Raw genomic sequence first — 23,166 nt, 5'->3', positions numbered from 1 at the left:
GTGAAGGTGTTTTATGAAAGGTAAGACACTAATGCTTGGAAAAATAGAAATTCTAAAAACACTTTAAACAGCTGTCGTAATGATTCAGTCTGAATTTGAGAGCCAGAACACTTTGAGGTAGTAGCTGATAATCCTGGGCCAGAAAGAGCTTAAGTTACCTGAGTCCAGTCATGCTGAAATCTAGCAATCAGTCACCTTTAATTAAACACTGCTTTATATACACACATACATATGTACATCCACATACAGCAGTTAAAGCAAAAAGTACATGTCCAGTCACTCACTGAAGAAACAGGTGTATGTAGCTTAATGCTCTTCTAAAGCCAATCTTTCTTCATAGCTTGTAATAGGTCATGCGAGGATTATTAAAAAAAAAAAAAGAAAAAAAGAAGTAGAGTACCTTACAGAAGGCACCTGTTATAGTAAGTATTGCACAGATTAAGCAGCTGGAGGCTGGCTCCCCAATACTTCTGTTTGAAGCTTCAATTGGAAGCTAGAAATAAAACTGCCCTATAAAACACTGCAATGTAGCAGCTAAACTAATGACTTAAAGCAAAACAAACCATCACAATTCATTGTTGACTCTAAAAGCTAATGATTTTAATAATCAARAGGCCCTAGCATGCCGAGTAAGACGCTGTCTTAGTGAACATGTCTGATACTGTGTAATATACAAGAATTATCAACTGTGCAAATACCGATAGATCCTGCTACCACTGTGCACTTGGTCTGAGTAGTGTGATTTTCACTTTGGAAATATACATGGAGATTACATATATACTCCAGTGTTGCACAAAAATGAATTCAAAACCAGTACTGTTCTATAAATTGTAAAGGCTCTTGTAATTCACAGATCAAAAAAAAAAAAGGTTAAGTTCATTGACTCTAAGCCAGGAGATGGTCAAAATCTAATACATGAACAAACATAGACCTCCCCCAGCCCAGGCCAGTTCTCTGATTTGGTATGAAAGCTCACTTACTTACAACAGTAATCATCCTCCATCATACCTGCCATATCATAGCCTTTTGGATACAGGGTCAGTCTGCTGTTTCCAGTCCTTGATGTGTGTGACATGGGCAACTTGTGCTTGTCTTGACACGGTGTTTTAGGGCATTTTCTTGATTCTGACTTGCTCCAATCTAATGTGCTTTTGATTGCAGAGAACTTGCATGATTCAGTCATAAAATGTGAAATCATCCTTAATACTAATGCTTAATTGTGTGTTGTTTTATTGCTTGTCTAGGGCTGGGCCACTTCTTTTAGCGCTGATAAAGTCCAGTGTCCTCCATTACTGCTGGCTTGTCAGGTGAGGCAGCATCCATATCTGCAAAATCAACATTGGTTACTTCATCTGAATGTACCAATTCTATTATGCTTTAAATGCATGTGCTCTCTTAAAAAGAAATGTTGCTGTTCTATCATGCACCGTACTAGCTTATCTGCTTCATCAGCCATGGGAGGAAGGCCTCCATTTCTAGCTCCCCTACCTGGACAAGCTATTTGACTGTCATACAGGAGCTGCTTTTGTGAAAGGTACTTACAAAAGCAACAAGTGTATATAGACAGGTAAGAGAGATCCTTTGTCAGTGATGCTTTTCTCAAGAGCCTGACAGCTGCACTGGAGAGAAGACCCAATAGCTTCCTGGATTTTAGCTAGTGAACAGCCCAGGGAAGCTTGCAGAATCTGAACTAGCAGGACCTAACTCCCTCTTACTAGCTGTGCAGTAGCACAGCAGTGCGTTCACAGCTAGCATCCTATTTGGTTTACGGCTCTTCTACAGTCCACAGAACATTCTTAGTTTTCTCCTGCTTCTCCAAGAGAAAAGAAAGTAAACCCAGAGCTATAGCTGCCAAGGTTTGTGGGCAAGTCAAAGCAGGAAGAGGGGACAGGAAGCGGGAGTAAAATAAACATTTCCTTGCATTCTGCTAAATCGCTGCACCCTGGTTATGTATTGATACATATGGCACCCTTCCCCTCATTATAAAGAAGGGCTGAATGCTGGCACTTTCTTACCTGATGAGGGCTTGGGGTACATCCTGTGGAAAAATAAGAGGAAGGCGTAGAAGGTGAAGGCCAAGCCTCCAAAGATCATCCCACAGACCAGGAAACTGTAGCTGCCCTGATCATGTATGATCTGCAATTAGAGAAGGAAAGAAAAAAAAGGAGGGGACATGTCTTCATAGCATTCAAATACTTGACTAATGTTTGGTAAAATTAATAACAGCTTTACTGTTTGGTAGGTAGCACAAGACTAGCCCAGTGCTCTTTCCCAGTAGCTGTCCAAATAAGAGACCAAGATATCAACTTGCATGTTCAGTCTGTTTCTGGCATGCCAAAAAAAGTTCTTACACGCTTACTTACCGACCCCACCAATAACTGTAGTACCATCTCTCCAATTCCAGCTCCAGTCACTAACACAGTTGTGGCACAACCTGCAAAGAAAACAGCATGAGTGATGTTGACAGGGAACAAATAATACTGCAGCAGAATCAGGCCATAGCTTTTTTAAACTGCTCTTGATCTCTACAGCATTTACAATACTTAATGGATGTTCCTATCTAGTGCTAAGAATGCCTCTTCCAACATACATGCAGTAGTATAGAAAGGTAAAAGTTTAAACCAAAAAAAACCCAAAATTCTGCCTGTTCTGGCACTCGCCTATGTCTGCATCAATGCTTCCTGCTGAAAAGATTTTCATTCTTCTGTATCACTTTCCCAAAGGCTGAGGTTGGCAGAAACATCCTCTAAGAGCTGGCCAAACTGGAGGATTTTCAGTTCACCGATAACCTGGACCATGTTTTCAAAACAAGCTCTTTGAAAGTGGATATGCTTGTTACTCTACAGGAAACCTAAAGCTGGGACATAGATGGAGCTGCAAGAACCTATCTGGATCACTGCCTGTACAGGTTACTGAACTGGGACTCATGTAGTCTGGTTTTCTGACTGCAAACCTGAAAAAAATAGATCTTCTGAAGTACATCTTGTTGTCTCTCTAGGTACCCCTGAGCAGGGAAGGAGACTTGCTAGGTATAATGGTTATATCTGAGCTCCAGGTCTGGACACTCACTTGCTTTCAGAGTCAGCCAGGTGTGCCCAAATCCCTGCTTACCTTTATACTGCAGTATGTCCTCAGTATAGGCAAGCATGCTGGGGAAAGTACTGCTGAGAAACAGACCCAGACATGCTGTTCCCACAAACAAGAAAACAACACTGTAGGAGAAGATCAAGAGCAGGAGGAAGGTTACAAGGACTCCAACCTGTAAAAAACAGTGTCAGTATGAAGGTAAAATGCTGAGTTGCAATAGATTCAAGTTTATTTCTTTGTTTTTTTTAAATGAGTTTGGAAAAGATAATCTACACTGAAAAATTGATCACAGTCTCTGAAAAAAATGAAATAACTAGCTAAAGCAAATCTATCTGCCTTAACAATATAGTATTTGGTCCTCTTTCTAACAGGACTTAAAGTAACTGTATGATTTTTATGTCTCAATTTCTTAGGTAGACAATCATAACCAGAAAAATATTTTTCAGCTTTTAAGTAGAACAATACTACCAGTTCTGTAATATTTAGATATCTCAATCATAAGTAACTCTTACTCAACAGGCTAAAGAATATACTTACTCTCAATAYCCGTTCAGAACCCTACAACATACAAGTAAAGCTAAAGAGCCAACAAAATTTAAACAAACTTGCTATCCCTCTGGTTTGCTTTAACACACGTAATAGCAAAAACATTCAAGATAAACTGTTAGCAATGGCACAGAGTCAGCAGAGGGAGCTCGTGCTGTCTGTAATACCAATCTAAGTTATTTTTCTTAATTGCTTAGGCTCTGGTTATGGGTGTGTGCCTTTACACATACAGCAATTTAGATTCTTTTTTAAAAAATCCTGAAGTTAATGACAAGAATTGAAATAGCTTATTACATGTAACAGTACTAACTAGCAAGTTAGATTTTAGTGTTTAGTGATCAGTGTTTAATGGTCAAGTGACTCTCTGTCCTTGGAAGATGCTCTTTCTGTTGCTGTTATGGGAAGTGAGAAGAATTTCATTCAGGGTTGGAGGCTCTTTCCTCTTCTCCCCAAATATTAGCAGCAGCTAAAATAACAAGGAATCCTGTCCTCAGCTCTGTTAGTAGTAAGACTGTGCAGTTCAAACTAGYGATTCAGCCAGTAGTCCAAATCAAGGAGATGCACAGCACTCTGTATCAGATACCTGAGACAGACCTGCTAGCGCTGAGCTTTTCCTTTGAAGACAGTGACTATGTCCTGAAACAGGAGGTAGTTATTTAAAATAATAATCGCATTTCACTTGGCTCTAACTCTTGGTATCTGAGCTCATTTTTAAAGTGACTGCAAGCAGGTTGTCTCACCTGTGTCCCATTTGCAGAAGATATTGGGACATTTTGAAAATTTAGGCAAGTATGAACTATCCTGTTTTCTCCCACTTTGTTATATTCTTGGCCTTGTAATATAAACTGTGGAACATATTGTTACCAAAATAACCTTTGGTTTTAAATAAATTGTAAATTAATTGCCTTCTCACTTGGTTCTTTTTGTCTTTTCTGTGAGAAGTGTAAATATGTACAATTCCCTCCGTACTGCATGAATATGTCCTTTCAGGATTCCTTCTCCCTTTTTCAAGTAATTGTGTTTTATTAATTTAAGGAGCCTAACATCATACTGATTTTTCTTCTTTGACAGCTGCTACATACTAAGCAGAGAATATACTGAGCTATCTATCTTCTCTTTCTCACAGCTAAGAGGGGCATTAATTTTCCTGTAGTTGCTAGAAAGAATACTGTACAAAGTAAATAAAGTAGGCAGGCACTCTACTAGGTGCTTTTAGAATTCTAATATTTGATTGCCTGAGGAGCAAGCTCAGAAGAGCAGCACCATCARGTCCTCCTAGCCACCTCCTGCGTTGGGGTCAGCTGCAATCCTGTAGAGGTAGTGATGGAGGAGAGGACTAAGGCCACTCACCCTGAATGACTTGCTTATCCCTGTTTGCCTTGTGCAACAGCTATCCCAGGTGTGGTAGGAGAGTAGCTGCCCCTTTGCACATCAAAACCAAAGCTAGACAGTATCCTGAAGGCAAGCAGTAGAAAGACATGGTAAAAAATAGCCTTACCACATTGATGAAGACCATAGTTGCAGGCTTCATTCGGTAGGACACAGGGATAGAGATGAGCCTTCCCAGTGTGATGAATCCCCAGAAYAGGCTGGGTAGGTAGCCAGCAACTTTATGTACTACGGAGAGTGGCTCTTCCACTGCGTAGCTGTAAATGAAGCCCGAGTACTCTCCCTGCGGGGAAAACAACACAGCATGTCACTTTGTTTTGTTGACTTACTGACTTTGCAACTTTACTTTCCACCTGTCCTTCACATATCTGCAGTATTGCTGGAGAGCCCACTTACGGATTTGCAGCCTAACCTAGATGATCCCTATTCCCAAGAGTTTGCAGCTGGAGACCAGCTTCCACCAGGAGAAAACATAGAACATAAGCACTCCTATAGGGCAAGACTAACAGCAGTATGAGGTAAAATGCATGCAGAGTGCTTAGCTTTAAAAAAATAAWAAWAAAAAAATCCTCCCCAAGGGCCTGTCTTGTCCTTTTGGAATTGCATATGCTTTAAACATACCACATTAAAAACCTGGAGTCAGTCAAMCTTGAAGATGGAGGTCCTGGAAAGCTCCAGTATCTGACAGCTGCTTTGTACCCCACTATTCTTTCCAGACCCTATTTAATGCTCCAGTAAGATTCTGCAGTATTTTAACATGAGGGGGCTGACACAAAAATGCTGAGAGAAAAGGAACAGCAACCATAAATGGCCCATTCCGAGAATGAGCCTTCCTCAGCCGGACAGAAGGCCTACTACACTGTATCCAGTGTGCCCGCACTGCTTTTGAGCCACGACAGAGAGACTGCACCATCCCAGTACATGCCTGTCCTGGATTTTGTGGGCTCAGAAGAACTATCAAACCATTTCTTATGAAACAAAATGATGCTTTTCTTGCCTCCTGGCTGAAGTGAGAAAGGAGGAGTCCTCTGCTGCATACAAGTAGACAATATCAAAACTCCAGCTCTAAACTGGCTAGGTTAGTAGCAGTAGCGATCTAGCTGCAACAACACAGAGCCTAGGAGAAGCCACAAAACCCTCCCAAGAAGCAGGGCAAATATCAGCAAGGCTATGATTAGCTGTGAATGAACTAACTTGGGAACCAGACTGTAACATAGGCAGACCCTCAGGTCCAGCCCACTGCACACAGAAGATGTGGTTGTCTCTGGGTTTAGTCTGTTACAAATGATTTGGAGGGACGAAAGCTATACAGCTTTGCTCAGACAAGATCCCTTGACCAGCTGAACTCACCACAATCCCATCAGTCATGAAGAGAACAAGAGCCCCAGTGATGTGGACTGCGAAGTAGGTGTAAGAAGCCCCTCTGAAGTTTTTGCTTTGGCAGCAGCTAAATAAGTCATCATGACCTGCTGAAAAACAATGCAAAGCAAACTTAGCCGGAACGTCCCCCTGCAGCTGGTTGGTTGCCAGCCTGCAGTGGGGATTTGTTTTGCACTCAGTCGCAGGACAGATTCATGGAGGACTGTGAACAATGTGGAACAATGCTAACTGCTAGCACGATGTCCTTCTATACCTACCTATACACTTTGATGACGAAGAAAGGTATGCATATGGGGGCTGCTGTCCACACACTGGGGTCCTAGCTCACCGGGAAACTTGCTATTTTTCTTACAGCAGTTGTCTCTGCTCCTCTTCCCATTTAGGAGTTTCTTGCTGCTGGCCCTCCTCTTACAGTGAAAAGAAACAAGCCCATTCAACCATAGCACTCATGCTCTGAGCCCCTCAGACAAGGCACCGTACAACCAAACAGGAGAGTCCGGCCCAGGGCAGCTCACATTCCTCAGTTAAACAATATTTAACCGAACAAGCCAACTCTGGGAAAGAGGGCAATAAACACACAGCTATCTTCCTCCAGATAAACCACTGAGAATGACAGCTCCCCAAAGTCAGCTGGGGTCAGGACCCCAGGAATTCCCAACTATCCCATCCTTGTGCTATACCACACCACTTCGCAGTTACACTCCAGGGAGTGAGAAAGACCAGAGCTAAGGTGACAGTGCTTGGAGTCCTGCGCTGGTGAGACAATTGCTCCTCACAGAGATGCAACAYGGCACAGGCAAAGATGAAATTCTTGCTACTTCTGTGGGAGAGGAGGGATTTTGCCAGTGTGGTATGTCTGTTAAAGATCACGCTAGTCTACGGCTTCTCAGTCACATTTAAGAGGAAGATGGAGATACCAAGAACATCAAGCTCCATTGGGTTGTATGAAATCAGGCAGCTGGGTTGAGAAAGGAATCATCAGTGCCGCAGCCAAGGGCAATGCTATTAGATGAGCAAAACCTTATTAGACAAGAGAGAATCCACACTGTTAGGTGCACTTATGAATCCTTCTCTGCAGCACCTCACCACATCTCTAACTGTCTCTACTTTCAGGTATTTATTTTGTTGTTCAGGTAAAGCCACCTCTTCTTTCATAACACTAAACACTCCTTTGRTAATTCTAGAAGGTAAATACTTCCAAGATTCACTATTTAGCCTAAGAATATATTCTGATAAGTTTCTGAAAGAACTAGTTACTGTTGTCTGCAAAACAGTGTGTAGTCACAAGTTTAAGAACAAACTATTGCTGAAGTTTAATTTTTCACCTCAAGTAAGGATATTGTTCTTACTCCCATCAGATTTTATAAAAATCAGCTTTCTGCAGAATGCTTGTGACTTAAACTGAACAGAGAAGCCAGTTCAAAACTTGACCAAAAAACTGAAGGAAATAAAGGGYGCAGCTTTCACACATGCTTAAGTAACTTAGGAGTCAAGGTTTAATTTTGGAGCAGCCTGGAGCAAACCAGCCTAGAATCCCAATGATAGGATACTAACTTCTGTTCATGGGTTTGTGGTCTCAAATTCAAGGGTAACTGGGCACAAAAATCCTGTTTGGATTGTTTGGGTACTCATGAGTTACGTTGGCTTGTGTGGTTTGGAGAGTCTCCTCCTYAGACAGGAGGCAATAGATCTCAGTTGTTAAACTCAGTAGAGAAACTCAGAGATAAAGCTTTTTCTCCCCCTGCTCCCTTCCCTTCTCCAAAAACCAGTTCTTGTAAATGCCTCAAGCTCACCTCTTGCYGTTTGGGGTCTCTGCACGGTGGTGGAGAGATCATCTTTCTCAGCAGGCCGTGTTTCCATCGCCAGCTCATCTGCAGACAGCAGTGGGTAACTGCTGCTGTTGCAGCATGGTACCATCCGTTCTTTGTAGAGCAAGAAAAACACTGCGATGGGGACTGGCAGCTGGGGAGAAACAGAGGCAGGTAAACATGACATAGGACTTGCACAAAACACAGTGCAGTCCCCCAGGAACAAGCTCCTTTTAGGAAACTGCACTGGACACCTGTGATAAACGCATCTGTGGTTAATTCACCTCCCTCCCAGAACAGCCTCACGCTGCCCTTTTGTYCGAGAAAGGGCAGACACTGGCAATCAGTAAGAAACCAGCCCACTGCAGGAGCACATGAGGCTTCTTAAGAGACTAGCAGGAAAAGCAGCACACCAAGAACAAGATTCCCRAGCCAGGGTGCTGTCGGGATGTCTCCTGTAATCCCATCGGGATGCCTCGTATGCCCAGCATCTCCTCTGGCAGGGCTGTGCTATGTTTCCCAGGAGGGTCCTGGTACCATTCACGCATGTTGGACGCTGGAACAGAAGGCACCTAAATACAAAACCTCATGAAGCACCAACCTGCCTTTATCAAACAAAATATTAGTGCTTCCAAGCATTTGGCCACRTCTGGCCAAAGAATAAAATGATAATTGTAATTATTAAAAATAATGTAGCTTTTACCCAAAGAAGTTTGAACAACTTTGATGGGATATCTCTGATTGAAATTCTTTGTGAAGAAAGATCAAGCTGCTCCAAGACCTGCTTTGCCCCTCTATAGCCATGAGCAGAAGCTGCTCAGCCCACACGCTCAGGGTTGCCACTGCACTGGCTGATGCGCAGACTCACAGCGCACGATGATCCCCTTTCCAGCACGATTTCCTTCGGTCAGCACTTTCTGCCTGGTGCTAATGYGCACAAGAGGAAACGCAGGAACCTGGGCTTGTACCTGCCTGGTGGGTCTGTTATACAGTAGTCACAGTGCCAGGTCTCCCCCCYGGCATGACGCTGCCTCGCTGCAGTGCGCCAGGGGATGAGCCTGCATCCTGCTCAGTCCCACGACTTGGTGGTGCCCCCAAACCCAGAGGGACTCATTCTTTTTTTTCGAGAGAAAATAGAGGGAAGTAAATGAAGTTGGGTCTGCCCCTCGCCAACCCTCCCTTTTCCCTCCCTCTGCAACCAAGCAGTGTTTATTCTGCAACAAGCTGGGGGATAAAGCCAGGATATCCACAAGCAACAGCTCACGCTCCAGCTGCTGAGCTCTTGTTTTCTACATGTCTGTGAACAAGTGTGAGCTCCAGCTCCAACTTTCCTGCCTTTTGCTGGCTTGTGGCATTATTTAAATGTATGGAGAATTCCCCCCCCCCCTTGACTGAATTCATTTACGAGGACTTCATTGTTCTGGGAACAATGGGAATAGGAACAGTTAGTTCAGTCCCATGGAAGAAAAACGCATTTGCTTGATAGTTCTAATCCTTCCGGAGGTCAGGACCAGATTTTATTCTTCTAAACTGCAGATTTTGCAGAAAAACCCACACAGAGGGACTGACCATACAGATAACTGCTGCAGACCTCCCAGCCTTAAGGCACACACAATGCCTAGGCAGAAAAGGGCCACAAACCTGCCTTCCTGTTTCCAGTCAAACTGGAGGAAAGCCACTGGTCTCTAGATCGCAAGTCCTCATCTCTAAAGCAAGCAGGTCCCCTTTCACTGTATTCAGAGCATGCTATCTTAAAGGCAGGCAGCACCTTGGGTGCACAAGGTACACCTTTTCTATCAAAGGATTCAGGAAAGCAGGGAAAACCAAAGGTGCAAAATCAAGGGAAAAGAGCTTCCCAGGGCTCCAGGCCCTTCATCCTAAACCAGTTCTGTGTCTTACACACCAGCCTGTTGGCAAAAAGCCTGGGGGAAAGTCATCCATGACCATCAGGCACATAGGAGAGGCCAGCCATAAATCCAGGGTATGTACAGGGGCCAGAGCACCCGCGAAAGCAGTTCAGTTGTTACACGGGCAGCTGGAGAGGAGCAAACAGAGTCGAACGCAAGAGCTCTGCCAGGGTGAATTTCACAAAGCCAAGGGCCAAATCCATCCTGGGGCGCAGCCTACCTCGACTCCAGGGTGAGGAGCGCTCGCGCACTGCCCCTTGCACCTCCCCGACGAGCACAGCTGCAGCCGCTGAGCGCCTGTCCGGCACTCAGCTCCTCTCCCCATCTGCAGTTTCCACGTGCCCCAACCGGAGAGGTCAAGCAGCGATGATGAGCCTCGCTGGCTCCTGGAGGCACTCCACGAGCCAAGACATACAGGGGCAGGGCCACTGCGTTTATGACAGGAACTTGCTACTCAGCTCCTAAGAGCAGCTTTGGTTTTCTTGGGCTGACACATCGGCTGCCTGGGCTGCTTGGCACAAGGCGAGCGGCTCTCTGCAGAGCTATCAAAGCTTCCCACCCCGCCRGGAGCACAAACAGCTAAAACCACAGAAAAGCAGCAGGTAAGCGCCTAAAATTAGGACACCGGCCCTCAAAGCACCTCCCTTCCCCGCAGGGCTGAGTGTGCCCCCTTCCCCATAGCTCAGCACACACCAAGCTAAACATTCACAACTGCCATCTCGACTCAGATCCAGCCCCATCCTCTTAACCTGGGTGTTCAGTGCAATAAGCCCTTGCTCATGGGTTATCTTCCCAGGGTAACTCTCTGCTCTGCAGGAACCCTTTCTGGCAGAAGAGCTTTCTTCAGTCAAAGGGGAGAGGGTCATCTCAGCATCATGCTGGGAGCCTGCATGGGAGTGAAAATCAAAATGAGCAGAAAGAGCCCCTTGCTTGCACTTGCAGATCCAGCTTGGTTTGCCGAATCGACGGAGACATTAACATCCTCCCCCCGGCCTTGCAGCCTTTTACTGTTATTCCAAACTCAACAAGATGCTGCATCACGCAGTTAAGTGTGGATATAATTCTAGGATTCTTCTCTCCCCGTTTCTATTTCAGTCTCTCCCCCTAGGAGGGAACAATCCTGTGCTCCTATTGTATCCAGGCTACTTTTAAGCAACCTAAGCACAATGGAGCGTCCCACACYTCCCGTGGGAAACCACCTTCCGGACAAACACATCCCTCTCTGAGGAACATTTTCCTGATTTCCAGCCCCTTGGTAAGGGCTGGATGATGACATTTCCGTTCTGTGGGAAACTGAATTTTAAAATGTGTTTTTGTTCCAAATCTGGATGAAAAGCCAAAATTTTCTGTTAGAATGAAAAATTTTGGCTGGAAGTCACCCAAGCAATTCGTTTTGATATCACTGAAGCATTTAATTTCACTAAAACAAAAACATTTTGCTTCAATAACATTGAAACAACTAGTCTATTTAGTTTTACACATTGCATGTATGCCAAAGTAAAACTGAGACATTTCAACTTCAAACAAAGCAAGAAAATTGCAATGAATCATTTTGTCTCTGTCTTGTCAGAATACACACATTTCTGAAAACTTGGGATGGAATTATGTTTTGCATTTTTTTTAAAAAAAAAAAAAGCTGATGGTCCTCGTTTCCATTTCTGTATCTTACTCAATTTCACCCACTTCCATGGGGTTTTACATACCAATTACCATCTCCTTTCTCTGATGTTTACACCTAAAAGAATGGCCATTTCTGGAGCAAAACTAGAGGGTGGTGAGCTCATACGGTGAGCTAGTGGGCTGGATTATTTAGTTTAAACAAGAAATCAAGTCAAGTCTCTTAGCAAGGCATTGGGAAAGACAGCAAGGGCTCCACTTTGGCCAGGAGGCACAGCCAAGAGCTACACGTGTACAGCGTATGTCCTGCCTCCCAGCTCCTCTCATGTTTGTTACCTAATCCTCATGGCACAGAAAGCATCATATTCCTAATGCCCAGGGACTCCCTGCTCTAATTCTGGTGATYGCACTTGCTTTACGTGTGCAAAACCCACCAATTCACATGTAAACRGCACTTAAGCCTGCAGCTCGCACATCAGCTTTTGGACCCTGCGTCCCATCCTGCCCCCATGGACTGCAGCAGCAGCAAAACCACCAGGGGATTTTGCTAGGAACAGAAAGTGGTCTGAAAACCACCCTCTCATCTCAGTGCTCCTGCTATCAGACATTAAACATTGCCTTTAAAATTAAAATAGTTTGCTCAGGATTGACGGGTAAAATAGGTAACACTGGTATAATTAAAAGCACATTTCCCACAGCACACACGGACTCAGAGGTAATTAAAGCCGGCTTCTCCTCCCAGGCAGAGAGCATCCTTTCCGGTGCTTCTGCAAAGGAACTCATCGCGACATCTGCCCAGCTATTTAGGCTGCCTGTTCTCCTTGCCTCAGTGAGTTGTGCAGGCCTTGGTCTAATGAAAGCCACCAGGCTGGAGGCACCGTTGTGTGTTTTAGTTAATCAGCAGACAGACAGACCAAGAAAGCACAAAGAAATCTGCTCCTTTTGCCTAGTGCAGGCTAAGTAATGGAAGGTCAAGGGCTGCTTGTTGGTCTAGGACRGGAGAAGGAGCACCATCACAAAATACATTTTAGAAGGAGGAAAATGGCTAAACTTACACAGCTACAGGCAGTGACAGACCATTCTGGGAGTTTCTAAAAACTCTGAATAGCATCTTCTGACTGCAAAGTGTTATTTCKCTCAAAAAACATCTGCAAGCAACAATAAGTGACCTGTCCAAAGTCACACAAGGAGATAGCTGAAAAAATTGGAAAAAACAGCAAGGCTTCCTGTAGTCCCACTGGATGAGTTAAGCACAAGTTCCTTTCTCTAGGCCACTCCAGCCTCATAGGGTTGTGGGACAAGGTCAAAACCAGCCCATCTCACACCGTGAGCCTGGCAGGTAACTGAGGGACAGGGCAGTACAGCAGGGCAGACAGGCAGGGAGAGGTCCTTCCTCTGTGCAGGCAGCTTCAGCCTTCAATTTTACCACACAAGCACTCAACTACACAAGCGAAACAGGCACCAGCTTGGTGGTCTGGACCTTGGGCACACTCGTTATTTATAAACGGACACCAGTGCACCTGACTGCAAGGGCTGCACAGACCAGACACTCCTGCTGCCCTGACAGGAGACCCTTGGGACTGTCCCCAGCAGAAGCTGCTGCGCACGCAGCTTAGCAGGGGATGCTGCTACGGGTTTCAGTAGCAGCGCTTGGGTGCTCAAAATGAAGCTTGCTGCAGAGCTACCCTCGGCACCAGTCCAGGCACGAACGGCACCGCTCAGGGCTGATACCTGCTGCAGCAACATGCCCTGCTCTTATCGCTCCACATCTACACGGACAATTACACAAGCACTCGCAGGGCTCCTGCCGCTGGGAAACGACAGCGGCCATTCAGCTAGCACCACTGCAGATGAGCTGGGGACAGGCACGAAGACTGCCAGTCCAGCAAGGCTGCGTAAGAAACAAGCTAGAATGAGATTTGGAGGGTAATCTGGGGCTTCAGGGGGTCCCAGAATGGCATATAGTGCCATAAACTGGGCAGAACCACACTACTGCGCATGGTCTGCTCTCCCTGCCGGGCTCCTGCCACGAGCCACTGCTGGAAAACAGACACTTGGCAAAATGAACCTTCGTTTTCGACCAGCACAACCATTCTCATGCCTCCCTCTGTTGCTGGGAATACCTAACAAGCACCAGCATGTCTYTAAACACCAAAAGGGTCTTCAAAGCCAAGAAGCAGGGAGGGGTCCTGGCAGCAGCTTGGGCTGCTCCAGCTGTAACACTTACATTGATGAGGGCCATGATCCAGAAGGCGTAGGAAACGTGCGTGACCACCATGCCTTTCATTGGCAGGTCATAATGAGACAAGTTGCCCGGATGGTGCGGGACCAGGGACTTGCGGATGTGCGGGAGGTTGCTGGAGGCATTGGCTGTGGTGTTTGAGAGGATGCAGTTGGTGTCTGAGAGGAAGGGGTCAGCTATCAGTGGGCTTAGCAGTGCTCCAAAGCCCACAAAGAAATGAAGTGCCTGCAAGAGATGAGATGGACAAATATAGAGGTGAGGTTTACCGCTCTTCCCTGCAGGAAAGCTGTTCAAGCTGCTCACTCCCGTAGCCTCCTCTTCCTCAGAGGAGGGAGCAGCAGCACAGCAAGGGGAGATTCAGGCTCCATGCTCACCTGCAGGAATATGGCTGAGTCCTTCTGGTAGATCTTCACCAGCTGCATGTTGGAGATGGTGTCGATGCAACCCATGGCCAGTCCTGCCACAGCCATAACCACAGCCAGTACCACCACATTGTGGCATAGAGGGATGATGGCAAAGACCACGGAGATTGCCAGTGATGAGGCAAAGAGGGCAAACAAGGACTGAGACAACCTGAGACAGGGAAAAGAAGAAAGATGGGACAGAATTACCACATTGAGAGCAGCATCTGTGATGCATTTTGCATTTTCAGCCATGGGTCAATCTATAGTGTATACATTAGCAGGAGATACGCTCAGAGGCCRTAACTCCCACTAACGCTGCTCCAGCACATGCTCTTGCTGACAATACAAGGGAGATGCTACACRCCTTGCTTCCCCTTCTGTGCATCAACAGTGCAGTTGCAGTCAGCCTAAGGGGCTACCACCTCCAGCTTGGAAAGCAATGCCTCCAACAGGTGGATCTTCCATCCAACTTTAGTGGAGAAGAGAACTCTCYCCTTTAAACTCTTTTTGCAAGTTTCAGACCAGATAAAACCACTGGAAGCACCTAGTCTGATAGTCAGAAAGCTTTTCCTTGCTAACTAGACAGGTCTGGGAATGGAGAGGGACATGGGCAGGTGTAAGCGAGGCCGCTTCACAGCTTTTGAACAGCTCTGGGATATTTCTCATGCCAGGGCTGTGCAGGCAGAAGAGCTGTTAGGAAATCCCAGTCCCTGGCAAGGACACCAGCAGTTCCAGCTGCCTCTCCATGACCCTGTATCACCCATGGACCCACCTGCACACCTAGCTCAGCCCTCTCCTGCCTTGCATGACAGTGAGCCCCAGGGAGCCACGGCAGGTCCCTGCCTTGCCTCTCCCTGTCTTGTGCCATCTTCCACTCTGGCAGCATTAACCCTTCCTCTAGTACAATAGAGCAGGTCWCAGGGCTGGTGCTGTTCCTGGTGCAGACAGCCACTTCCCCACCCTCACGGTCCATCGGGGAGCCCAAGGGACAGTCGTGGTGAAGGTAAGCAAGTGCATTACATAACGGGCCTGGCAGCAGCGCAGCCAGGCCTGCCTGTCTGGCCATGAGCTGAGCTGGGAGGCTGCTCTCCACGTGAGCAGAGCTAGCCAGCTCGCTGGAGAACGGAGCCCAGGCTGGCACTGCACTGCTTGGAAGCTGCCAAGTCTAGAGGCAGGAAGGAAGGAAGGAAACAGAGACCAGATAGCAAAGCACTGAAACGATTGAGACTAGCAGAAAGACAGGACTATAAAGTCACAGCAGAGAATAAGTAGCGCAGACACGTCCCTCCCAACCCAGGGCCTCCAAACACTGGTAGAACCTTCAAGGCCCATTGCAAAACCCAGTAGCTTACAGTGAGTGAGTTGCTAATTAGCAACTGAGGTTCACTGTTGAGGGATCCAGCAGAGCAGTCTGTCCCCAGTAAAGGACTGGTAATGCACCACATCCCTAGAGTTAAATATGTAACCAGTAAGCAAAAACCCCATGGCTCACTCCCGCAGGCTGCTTGTATGCAGTGTCTGCTGCATGCTCTGCCAAGAGGGAGGACAGGGTTACCAGGATGCCCAAGCTGAAGCCACAGTGAAGAGCCACCAAGGCTGCAGGGCACCACACTACCAGCCCTCCTGTCCTGACCACTTGCCCAAAATGGCCTCCCCTTGGGCATGTCACTTTGACTCTGCATGGCCCTCATTCATTTGCAAACCAGGAGTAATTTGGCCTTCCATACGTTGCTTGTTGCTTACACTGTACTTCAATAGCCCTGGGGAGAAAAATGGCTCAAGGGCGTATTTCCTTTATTCTCGTCTGGCGCCACAAACTTGGTCTGCTTTTATCTTCAGGCGCAGCTTCATGCACCAATCAGCCAGTGCATGTTGGAGGAGTCAATATTTTGCAAAGCTGTAACTGTCAATCTCCCTCCACAGTAAAACAGGGCTCCAGTGTGGGATTTCCGGAGGAGAGGGGGAGCAAAGCAAGACGCACACAGTCATAGAAGGAAAAACAACTAGCAAATGAAAAAGMAGCAGCTTCAAGCCTAGACAGACAAGGCAGCAGCCTCAAGGGTACAGCAGGAACCCAGCAGGAGGGAGAGAGACAGGGGCCCCAGTAGCTGGCGAATCTGAGGYCAGGAGAGATGGCAAAAACATGCACCATGACATCCCAGAGACGCCTCTTCTCTTCTGCAGCCCTAGCAAAACAACCACAGCACTGCTTGCACTTGGTTAGGGAGCACGTTCATTTTTAGTGTTAAACATTAACTGCCAATTATGTCACGTCCTTAAAAAAAAAAAAAAAAAAAAAAGCACTAAGAAGATCACTTCGCTGTTCCTCAAAGAGCAAAAATTTCTGCCTCTGGCCATAAGACATTAATTACACAACTGCACCACCCTACAAACACCAGTAGTCCACAGGCAAACATCCTGTCTCAGCACACGGCTCTGCTGCCCCCTTCCCTGGCTCTGGTATTAGCAGGGACCGAGAAATCAACCAGCTTCTGCCAGATCACCAAGTGGCCACTTAGTTAAGATGTTGTTGCAGGACACTGCTCAACACCCTGGGAGGCACTGGACATCCAGCCGAGGGGATCTCTTTAGAAACAACCAAGGTCTTTAAAAGCATCTTTGATGAGGCACCTCATGACTTTCAGAGGGTTTTGAACTCATGCCCTGATGACGCAAAAATCAACGCACCACCAAAAGGGCTTACAACACCCTTCATGCATGATCAGACTTCTGGCAATACTGCCCACCCCATCACTGACTGGTCCTCATGTCTGGGCTGAACAGGCCTGCAGTGCAGCTCTGTGCAAACAGCTGCTATCCTCTGTCCTGGGGGAGGCTTCACTTCAGCAGGCTGTGAAATGATTCTTGTAACTTCACAGACTCCTGTTTCAGGAGCACCCAGCACACGTCCTGGCTGCAACACGAGCCTCGAGGGAAAATCTGCAGCCTCCTGCCAAAAGGTGCAGCCTGATCTCTTCAATAGGATTAGAGTGGCTAACACTGCAGTCACAGCCAGCAAAGCTTCCCCTCTCCTTCCCACACACTGGATATGAGCTGACCCAGTAGGCACTTTCCAACTTTACAGACCAAAGGGGGGGGGGGAACATAGCGGACCGGGGCATAGGCACTCAGTGACCCTGTCACAGAGCTGTGAGCAACAGCAGCACAGAGGGGGCCATGAACGGAGAATACCTTCACATGCATGATGCAAGCTTAAAATCCAGRCTCAAACAGGAAAGAAAAAGGGGAGGACAAGGAAAGGAAGGAGGGRGAATGACAGGGGGATGTAGCTGGTCTGAGCCCATCCCTGGATTCTGCAGTGCCAGGTGCTCAGGGTGGATTTTCCAAGGAGCTCACCTCCCACTTTGGTTTCTGAGTCAAGGAAGAGTTGCAAGTATTCTCGGCACTYCCACCTCAACACTGCTGGCTGGATTTCCACGTCCTTACAAGAGATATGAAACATGTCAAGCCCTCCTGAAAATATGGTCTGGGTAATACCAGGAAACATGATTCTTTAGCGTCTTTCTGATGAAAAGAGCGTACAGGGCTACTTGCACAGGGCATCAGCTGCTCAYGGTGCTGCCTTTGCTCCAGGCATCTCACCTGGCACCGCAGCAGTAATAAGGTTGGAGCCACRGCAGGCACTCCTCTTAAAACCTATTCCTACTCATATAAAAAGAATGATTTTGTGACACCTTGTAAAAAGCTATGTTCTTCTGAACCAAAGTTGTAATTAAAACACAGCAAACAAACATGAGTTACCAGAAACCAGCACACTTGGGTTGTGAACCTGATCTTGAGTTGAACAACACGTCTTGCACTTGCACARGGCGTTGATCTTTCCACTGCTCTGGGTTTGCACTTCTTGACAAGCCATAGAAAAAAGTGGTCAGCAAATCCAAGTCCCCAGTGAAGGCACTGAAGGCAACAGCTTCATTTCTATACAATTTGAGGAAACTCACAACAGCAAACTTTCTTCTTCCTTGAAATCCAGCAAATAGAGAATTTTGGACGTAAGTCCAACAATCCAGGCTCGTACCAAGTTACAGAAGGGAATGATGCCATCATTATGTTCTCTTCTCACAATGCTCCAAGACTCCAGCAGGGCAAAGAAAGAGCTGAGACTACAATTCAGTGTTCACTAAACTTCTCTAGCGAGAGGAACATGAGGGCTGTTTTGGTCCCACCCACCCCCTGTGCTGCACAATCTAGTAACAGTAGTGCTTTTCCCTGAGAGTCCAAATTTCAGAGCAGACAGCTCAGRCCAACATTTGGATTTTAACCTAAAGCAAACAACAAAGTCTGGGTCCTACACACACTGGAAACTAAGCCTAGCTTATACCTAGACCCTGTATCAGCTGGGACTGCAGGCAGCTGAGGCTTTGAGAGCCTCTACTAGAAGGGACAGTTTCCTTAAGTGGTAAAGAAGCACTGTCCAGCACTTCCAGCCCAGGGCTGGATGGCCAGGAATACTTGAATTACAAACCCATAGGATTGCCCAGAAATAGAAATCCTTAGCAAAGAGTTCAGTCTGCCCATCTCTGAAGAGGGGATGTTACCAGGAGCTTTCAGAACCTAAACAGTTAATGTTTTTATCCAAATACATATTTGTATATTGCATTGCTCTAGGTAACTCCCCACAACSACAGTGAGCTACAACTGTCCAAAACATGCCCTCCTGCCTGATAGGGCTGTCACTTCTCCATGGGACTTTCAGACACTTGCAAAAGCCCATTACTCACACAGGCTACAATCGACAGCCACAAGCGCATCCTAGTTCATAACAAGATAAACTTGCTCTTCCAAACTTGCTGCTGCAAAGAGCTAAAAGCTTAGAGAATCTCTGCCCACAAACACCCAAACTGGTTTGCACAACCGGCACCGGCTGCAGGCAGGAAGGTTTTAGTAGGAAACTGACAACAGAAAATAATTCTGCATTTTCCTTCCCAGCTCCTTCAAACATATGTGAAGCAGACTGGGTGCTGGCAAAGGTAGTGCCTGCTGACCCAGCAATCTCAGATCTGTGTCAGACCCAGGGCAAGGTTCCGACGTGCTGTTCCCATTCCCGTGCACCTTACCCGGCACCTCCTCTCCTGGCACAGTCCGCCTGAGAGTAGCTCYGGCTGCTCCACGATGCCTTTGGGCCCCACACGAACTGGGGGCCTGGGACAGTTCACAGTGCTGGGACAGTAATTTAACAGGTGCTTTAACGCTGTCTTCACTGCCAAGCATTACTCAGTATTGTCCACAATTCACAAGACAAAAATTTAACAAAYGCTTAATGGGCATTTCATAACAACAAAGGATTCATACACGTATGTATATATTTAACGTGTATATGAGAGAATCTTATATATGATGTGTACAAGAGAGATGCACACTGAGCTAACACCTTACACCAGTGCAGTAAGAATCAGTGACAAAGTAAATAATCAGCTGATACTCAGTAGAACATAGCTGTCACCACACATCAAACCAGATGCCTGTCTGGCAACCTTTAAGGTTTAGTCTTTGCGTATTATTTATTTTAAACATATCCTGGACAGAAGACTCGGTGCAAATCCCCACTTGGCTGCGCTCRAGCATCTTACTGATCCGTAAAGCATGCTGCTGTCCTCCGCCACACTGTGAGGCTGAAACCCTGCCTCTGCCCTGGTCCCCCGCAGCAGCGCGGCTGTGGGAACCGCTYGCCTCTCCTGGGGGGTCGTGTTTGCCCAGACTCCTGGGGAGTATAACCATGCCTCAGTTTCTGACACCAAGGTTATTAAAACAGGCTTTCAACAATATTTTTGTATTAAACAATTAGGTTTAGGAAAATATCCTCCAGGAAGCTCTCGCTGTAACTTCATGCTAAGGCTATCTCTGTCCTGAGTGCCAGCAGAGCTGCCAGCTCCTCTCCAAAGGTGCAACACTGTGCAAGCAAGGGAGGACTCGACAGCAGAGCTGGGCCCGCACCTCCTGCAAAGCCTCATGCACCTCCAAGCTGCTCAGGTGAGCAGGGGCTGTGGACCAGGCAATACTGAATGCTCCCCTTGGAGAGAAACACACACACGCATGCATGCACGCACACAGGGAAAAAAAAGGTGAGAGAGAGAGAGAGAGAGAACTGCAGAGCCAGGGAAAGGAAAGRGGGTGCTGGAACAGCCGAACCCCAACCCGGAGGCGGTCAGCAGCCACCAGGGAGGACCGAGGGCAGAACAGGGAGGCAGGGGAGCACTCCAGGCAGGCAGAGCCCACCCGCAGGAGGTGCGATGAGTTTGCCAGGCGCCTTACGTCCTCTTGAAGACCCCTCCGAGGCAGCTGCCGAGCAGCAGGCAGAACTGCTGGGAGAAGAAGACCCAGGTGATCTGGGAGAGCGAGCTCTGGGTCTGGCAGCGCAGGTCCAGCAGCGTGGGCCCCAGGAAGGCGATGCAGAGGCCGAAGCTGAAGAAGACGCTCCAGTAGGTGAGGGTGGGCTGCAGGTTCCTCCGGAACAGCGCCGACACCCGCTCGTCCCACCACATCCTCGGGCGGCGGCTCGCGGGGAGCCCGCGGCGATGCGGCTCCCGCGCCGCCCGGCCCCCTGCCCCGGCCCGGCCCGGCGCGGCGCGGCCGCCTCCCGCCGCCCCGCTCCTCCTTTGCAGGATGTGGCTCCGGGGCCCGCGGCGCCGCGCCGGGCGCTGGCTCCGCCTCCGGGACCGGGGGCCGCCGCCACCGCCTCCCGGGGCCGGGCGGAGCGGCGCGGAGCCTCCCCGGCGCTGCCCCGGCCGCTACTCGGCTCGTCCTAGCGGGGACCACGAGGAACCGCTTGCGCATCCCCCCTGCCGATATCCGGGCACCCCCCAACACCGGGGCCGGCCCTAGCTGCGACCCCCCCCCCCAACACTCCCCACACCGGGCGAGCCTTGCCACACACCCCACGCTCGCCTAAGGCCGCCGTAGTGGGAAGGAGCAAATCTGATTCAACACACAACACCGAGCAAGGAAGCCCAGAAATCCCCTTCCTCTGCTACTGACGGTCTGTGCAGTCTTGGTACCAGTAAATAAGTGCAACCGCTCCGGATAGATGCGATTAAAGTTGTCTCTGCCCCTCTAAYGGGCAAGAAGCATCAGATGGCTTGGTGTGTGTCTTTTAAAGTCRGAGCGGCTGATGCTTACGCAGAAGGTCTCCTCTAGGGGATGGATTTATAAATATTTCACCTACTTTAGGGAAAGACTAGCAATTTTTAGAACGCTCTTTCCAGGCAAACCAGAATTGCTGGAGTTCAGCCATGACAGAGGGCCAGCTCCAGGCCTGCATGTTAGGTACCTTTTCATGCCACGGGACCCCACACACATACTCACATGTCCCATGACCCAGGCCTCTGGAATGCTGCTCTGAAGCCTGCAGGTGCTCATTTCCACCTAGACATAGTTTAATATTTAGCTAATCCAAATTGTGCCCAGGTCAGTGCTCACAGCATCAGCAGGAGCCTTCCCTGAACGAAGCGGGGAGGATCTYACCCTCCTCTCACCCAGACAAAGTGAACAAAGTGACTGTCCATGGYCATCTGCAGTAGGGTTCAGCTCAGTACAGAACCAGGTGGGAAATGAAGCCCTGATGGCACGTTTGTTGAAGGGAGAACACCTGTGGTTTAACAAACCTGCACCTGAAACCATTAAGCAATCAAAGAAACAACTCAGCTGCCTGGAGGGATAAAGCAATGCTGTTACCTTATTTTACAGATACRGAAACTGAGGGCTGGAAAGGAATGAAGTGACTTGCTTGTGGATGCAGAATGAGTCATGACTGGAAACAGGGCTATCGTTATATCTCAGCAACCCGCCTTTGCTAGTAGGCCCTATGGCAGAACACAGGACAGGAGAGGGGCCTGCGAGCTGGAGCCTCAGGCTTTCTCCGCCATGGAATAACTGACTTTGAAAAGTCATACCACTGAAGACTACCTCAGGTTCTCATTCCCCATCCAAAAGTGGGGACAAAACAGCATGGGAGAGGAAGGATTATGATGACAAAGACCCATCCATCAAAGCGTTGCTAGGAAGGTCATTTTCTGCCCYGTCTGTCTGTATGACTGCTCCTGCATGGAGCAGAAGCTACTTGCATGAAACACCAGCTAGCTGCTTTTGTTCCCAGCTCTGCAGGTCATACCTGGCTCCTCATCTTCCATACATCAGGTATCATTCTCCCAAAAAAAGGATGACAGGGGTTTTCTTGTAGTTCCTGCTCCCCAYAGTGGTTCTGGCAACAAAGGCACACTCAGAACCTCAACTCCTCCTCGGCCCCTCAGCCCTGTGTCCCCAATTATTTCTGTATTTCTCTGGGCAAAATGGGTCAAGCTCCGTCCTTACTTGAAACCTACTATAGTGTAGCTTGCCAGATATTTTACACACACTCTGCAACTCCCCTGATAGAGCTTGGAAACAGACTGTTTTCTGCAAAACCTGAAATGGCTCAGCCCTGACAGAGGAAATATATCTACAGTTCTTCTGCTGACAGTGACGTGATATGGACTACTCTAAACATGGACAGCTTTGTCTCTGTGATGCCAAATGGCAAGCAAGGAGGCCAACATATTATGGGTGGACAGACGCACTGCATCTCTGAYGAAGATCAGTTTTAGAGCACCAGGCGGAGTCAGGAGAACTGCAGTCTACTCCCAGCTTCCATTACTCCATCACCATAACCTGACAGCATCGGTACTCTAGGCCTTGATTTCTCCAGCTACAAAATGGCTGTGTGTGGCTTTCCCCACCTTTTTAAATTCATTGGATCCACACAACAGAGAGGCAGCATCTAAACATCAGAG

General features: G+C 47.7%; 1 protein-coding gene across 2 annotated transcripts; it reads right to left on the bottom strand.

Moving 5' to 3' along the window:
• Positions 1 to 14: 14 nt before the first annotated feature.
• Positions 15 to 20,992, bottom strand: SLC60A1 (solute carrier family 60 member 1). Of its 2 annotated transcripts, none has more exons than XM_085300374.1 (10): positions 20,654 to 20,992; positions 14,351 to 14,549; positions 13,962 to 14,201; positions 8,196 to 8,364; positions 6,373 to 6,491; positions 5,132 to 5,305; positions 3,112 to 3,259; positions 2,364 to 2,434; positions 2,016 to 2,136; positions 15 to 1,325 (listed from the first exon to the last, which is right to left on the bottom strand). In XM_085300374.1, the coding sequence occupies exons 1-10, from the start codon at positions 20,881 to 20,883 to the stop codon at positions 1,261 to 1,263; spliced, it is 1,536 nt and encodes a 511-aa protein (XP_085156500.1). In that variant the 5' UTR covers positions 20,884 to 20,992; the 3' UTR covers positions 15 to 1,260. The 2 variants fall into 2 exon arrangements, with proteins under 2 accessions (XP_085156500.1, XP_085156501.1); XM_085300375.1 differs by having other exon boundaries at positions 6,373 to 6,488.
• Positions 20,993 to 23,166: the final 2,174 nt, after the last annotated feature.

This window comes from Rhea americana, unplaced genomic scaffold (assembly GCF_003343005.1).
Source record: "Rhea americana isolate MKP2758 unplaced genomic scaffold, rheAme1 scaffold_163, whole genome shotgun sequence".
In the NCBI taxonomy this organism is placed as follows: Eukaryota; Metazoa; Chordata; class Aves; order Rheiformes; family Rheidae; genus Rhea; species Rhea americana.
Note: the sequence above shows the minus strand (reverse complement) of the source record. Positions and strands in the feature narration are given on the sequence as shown.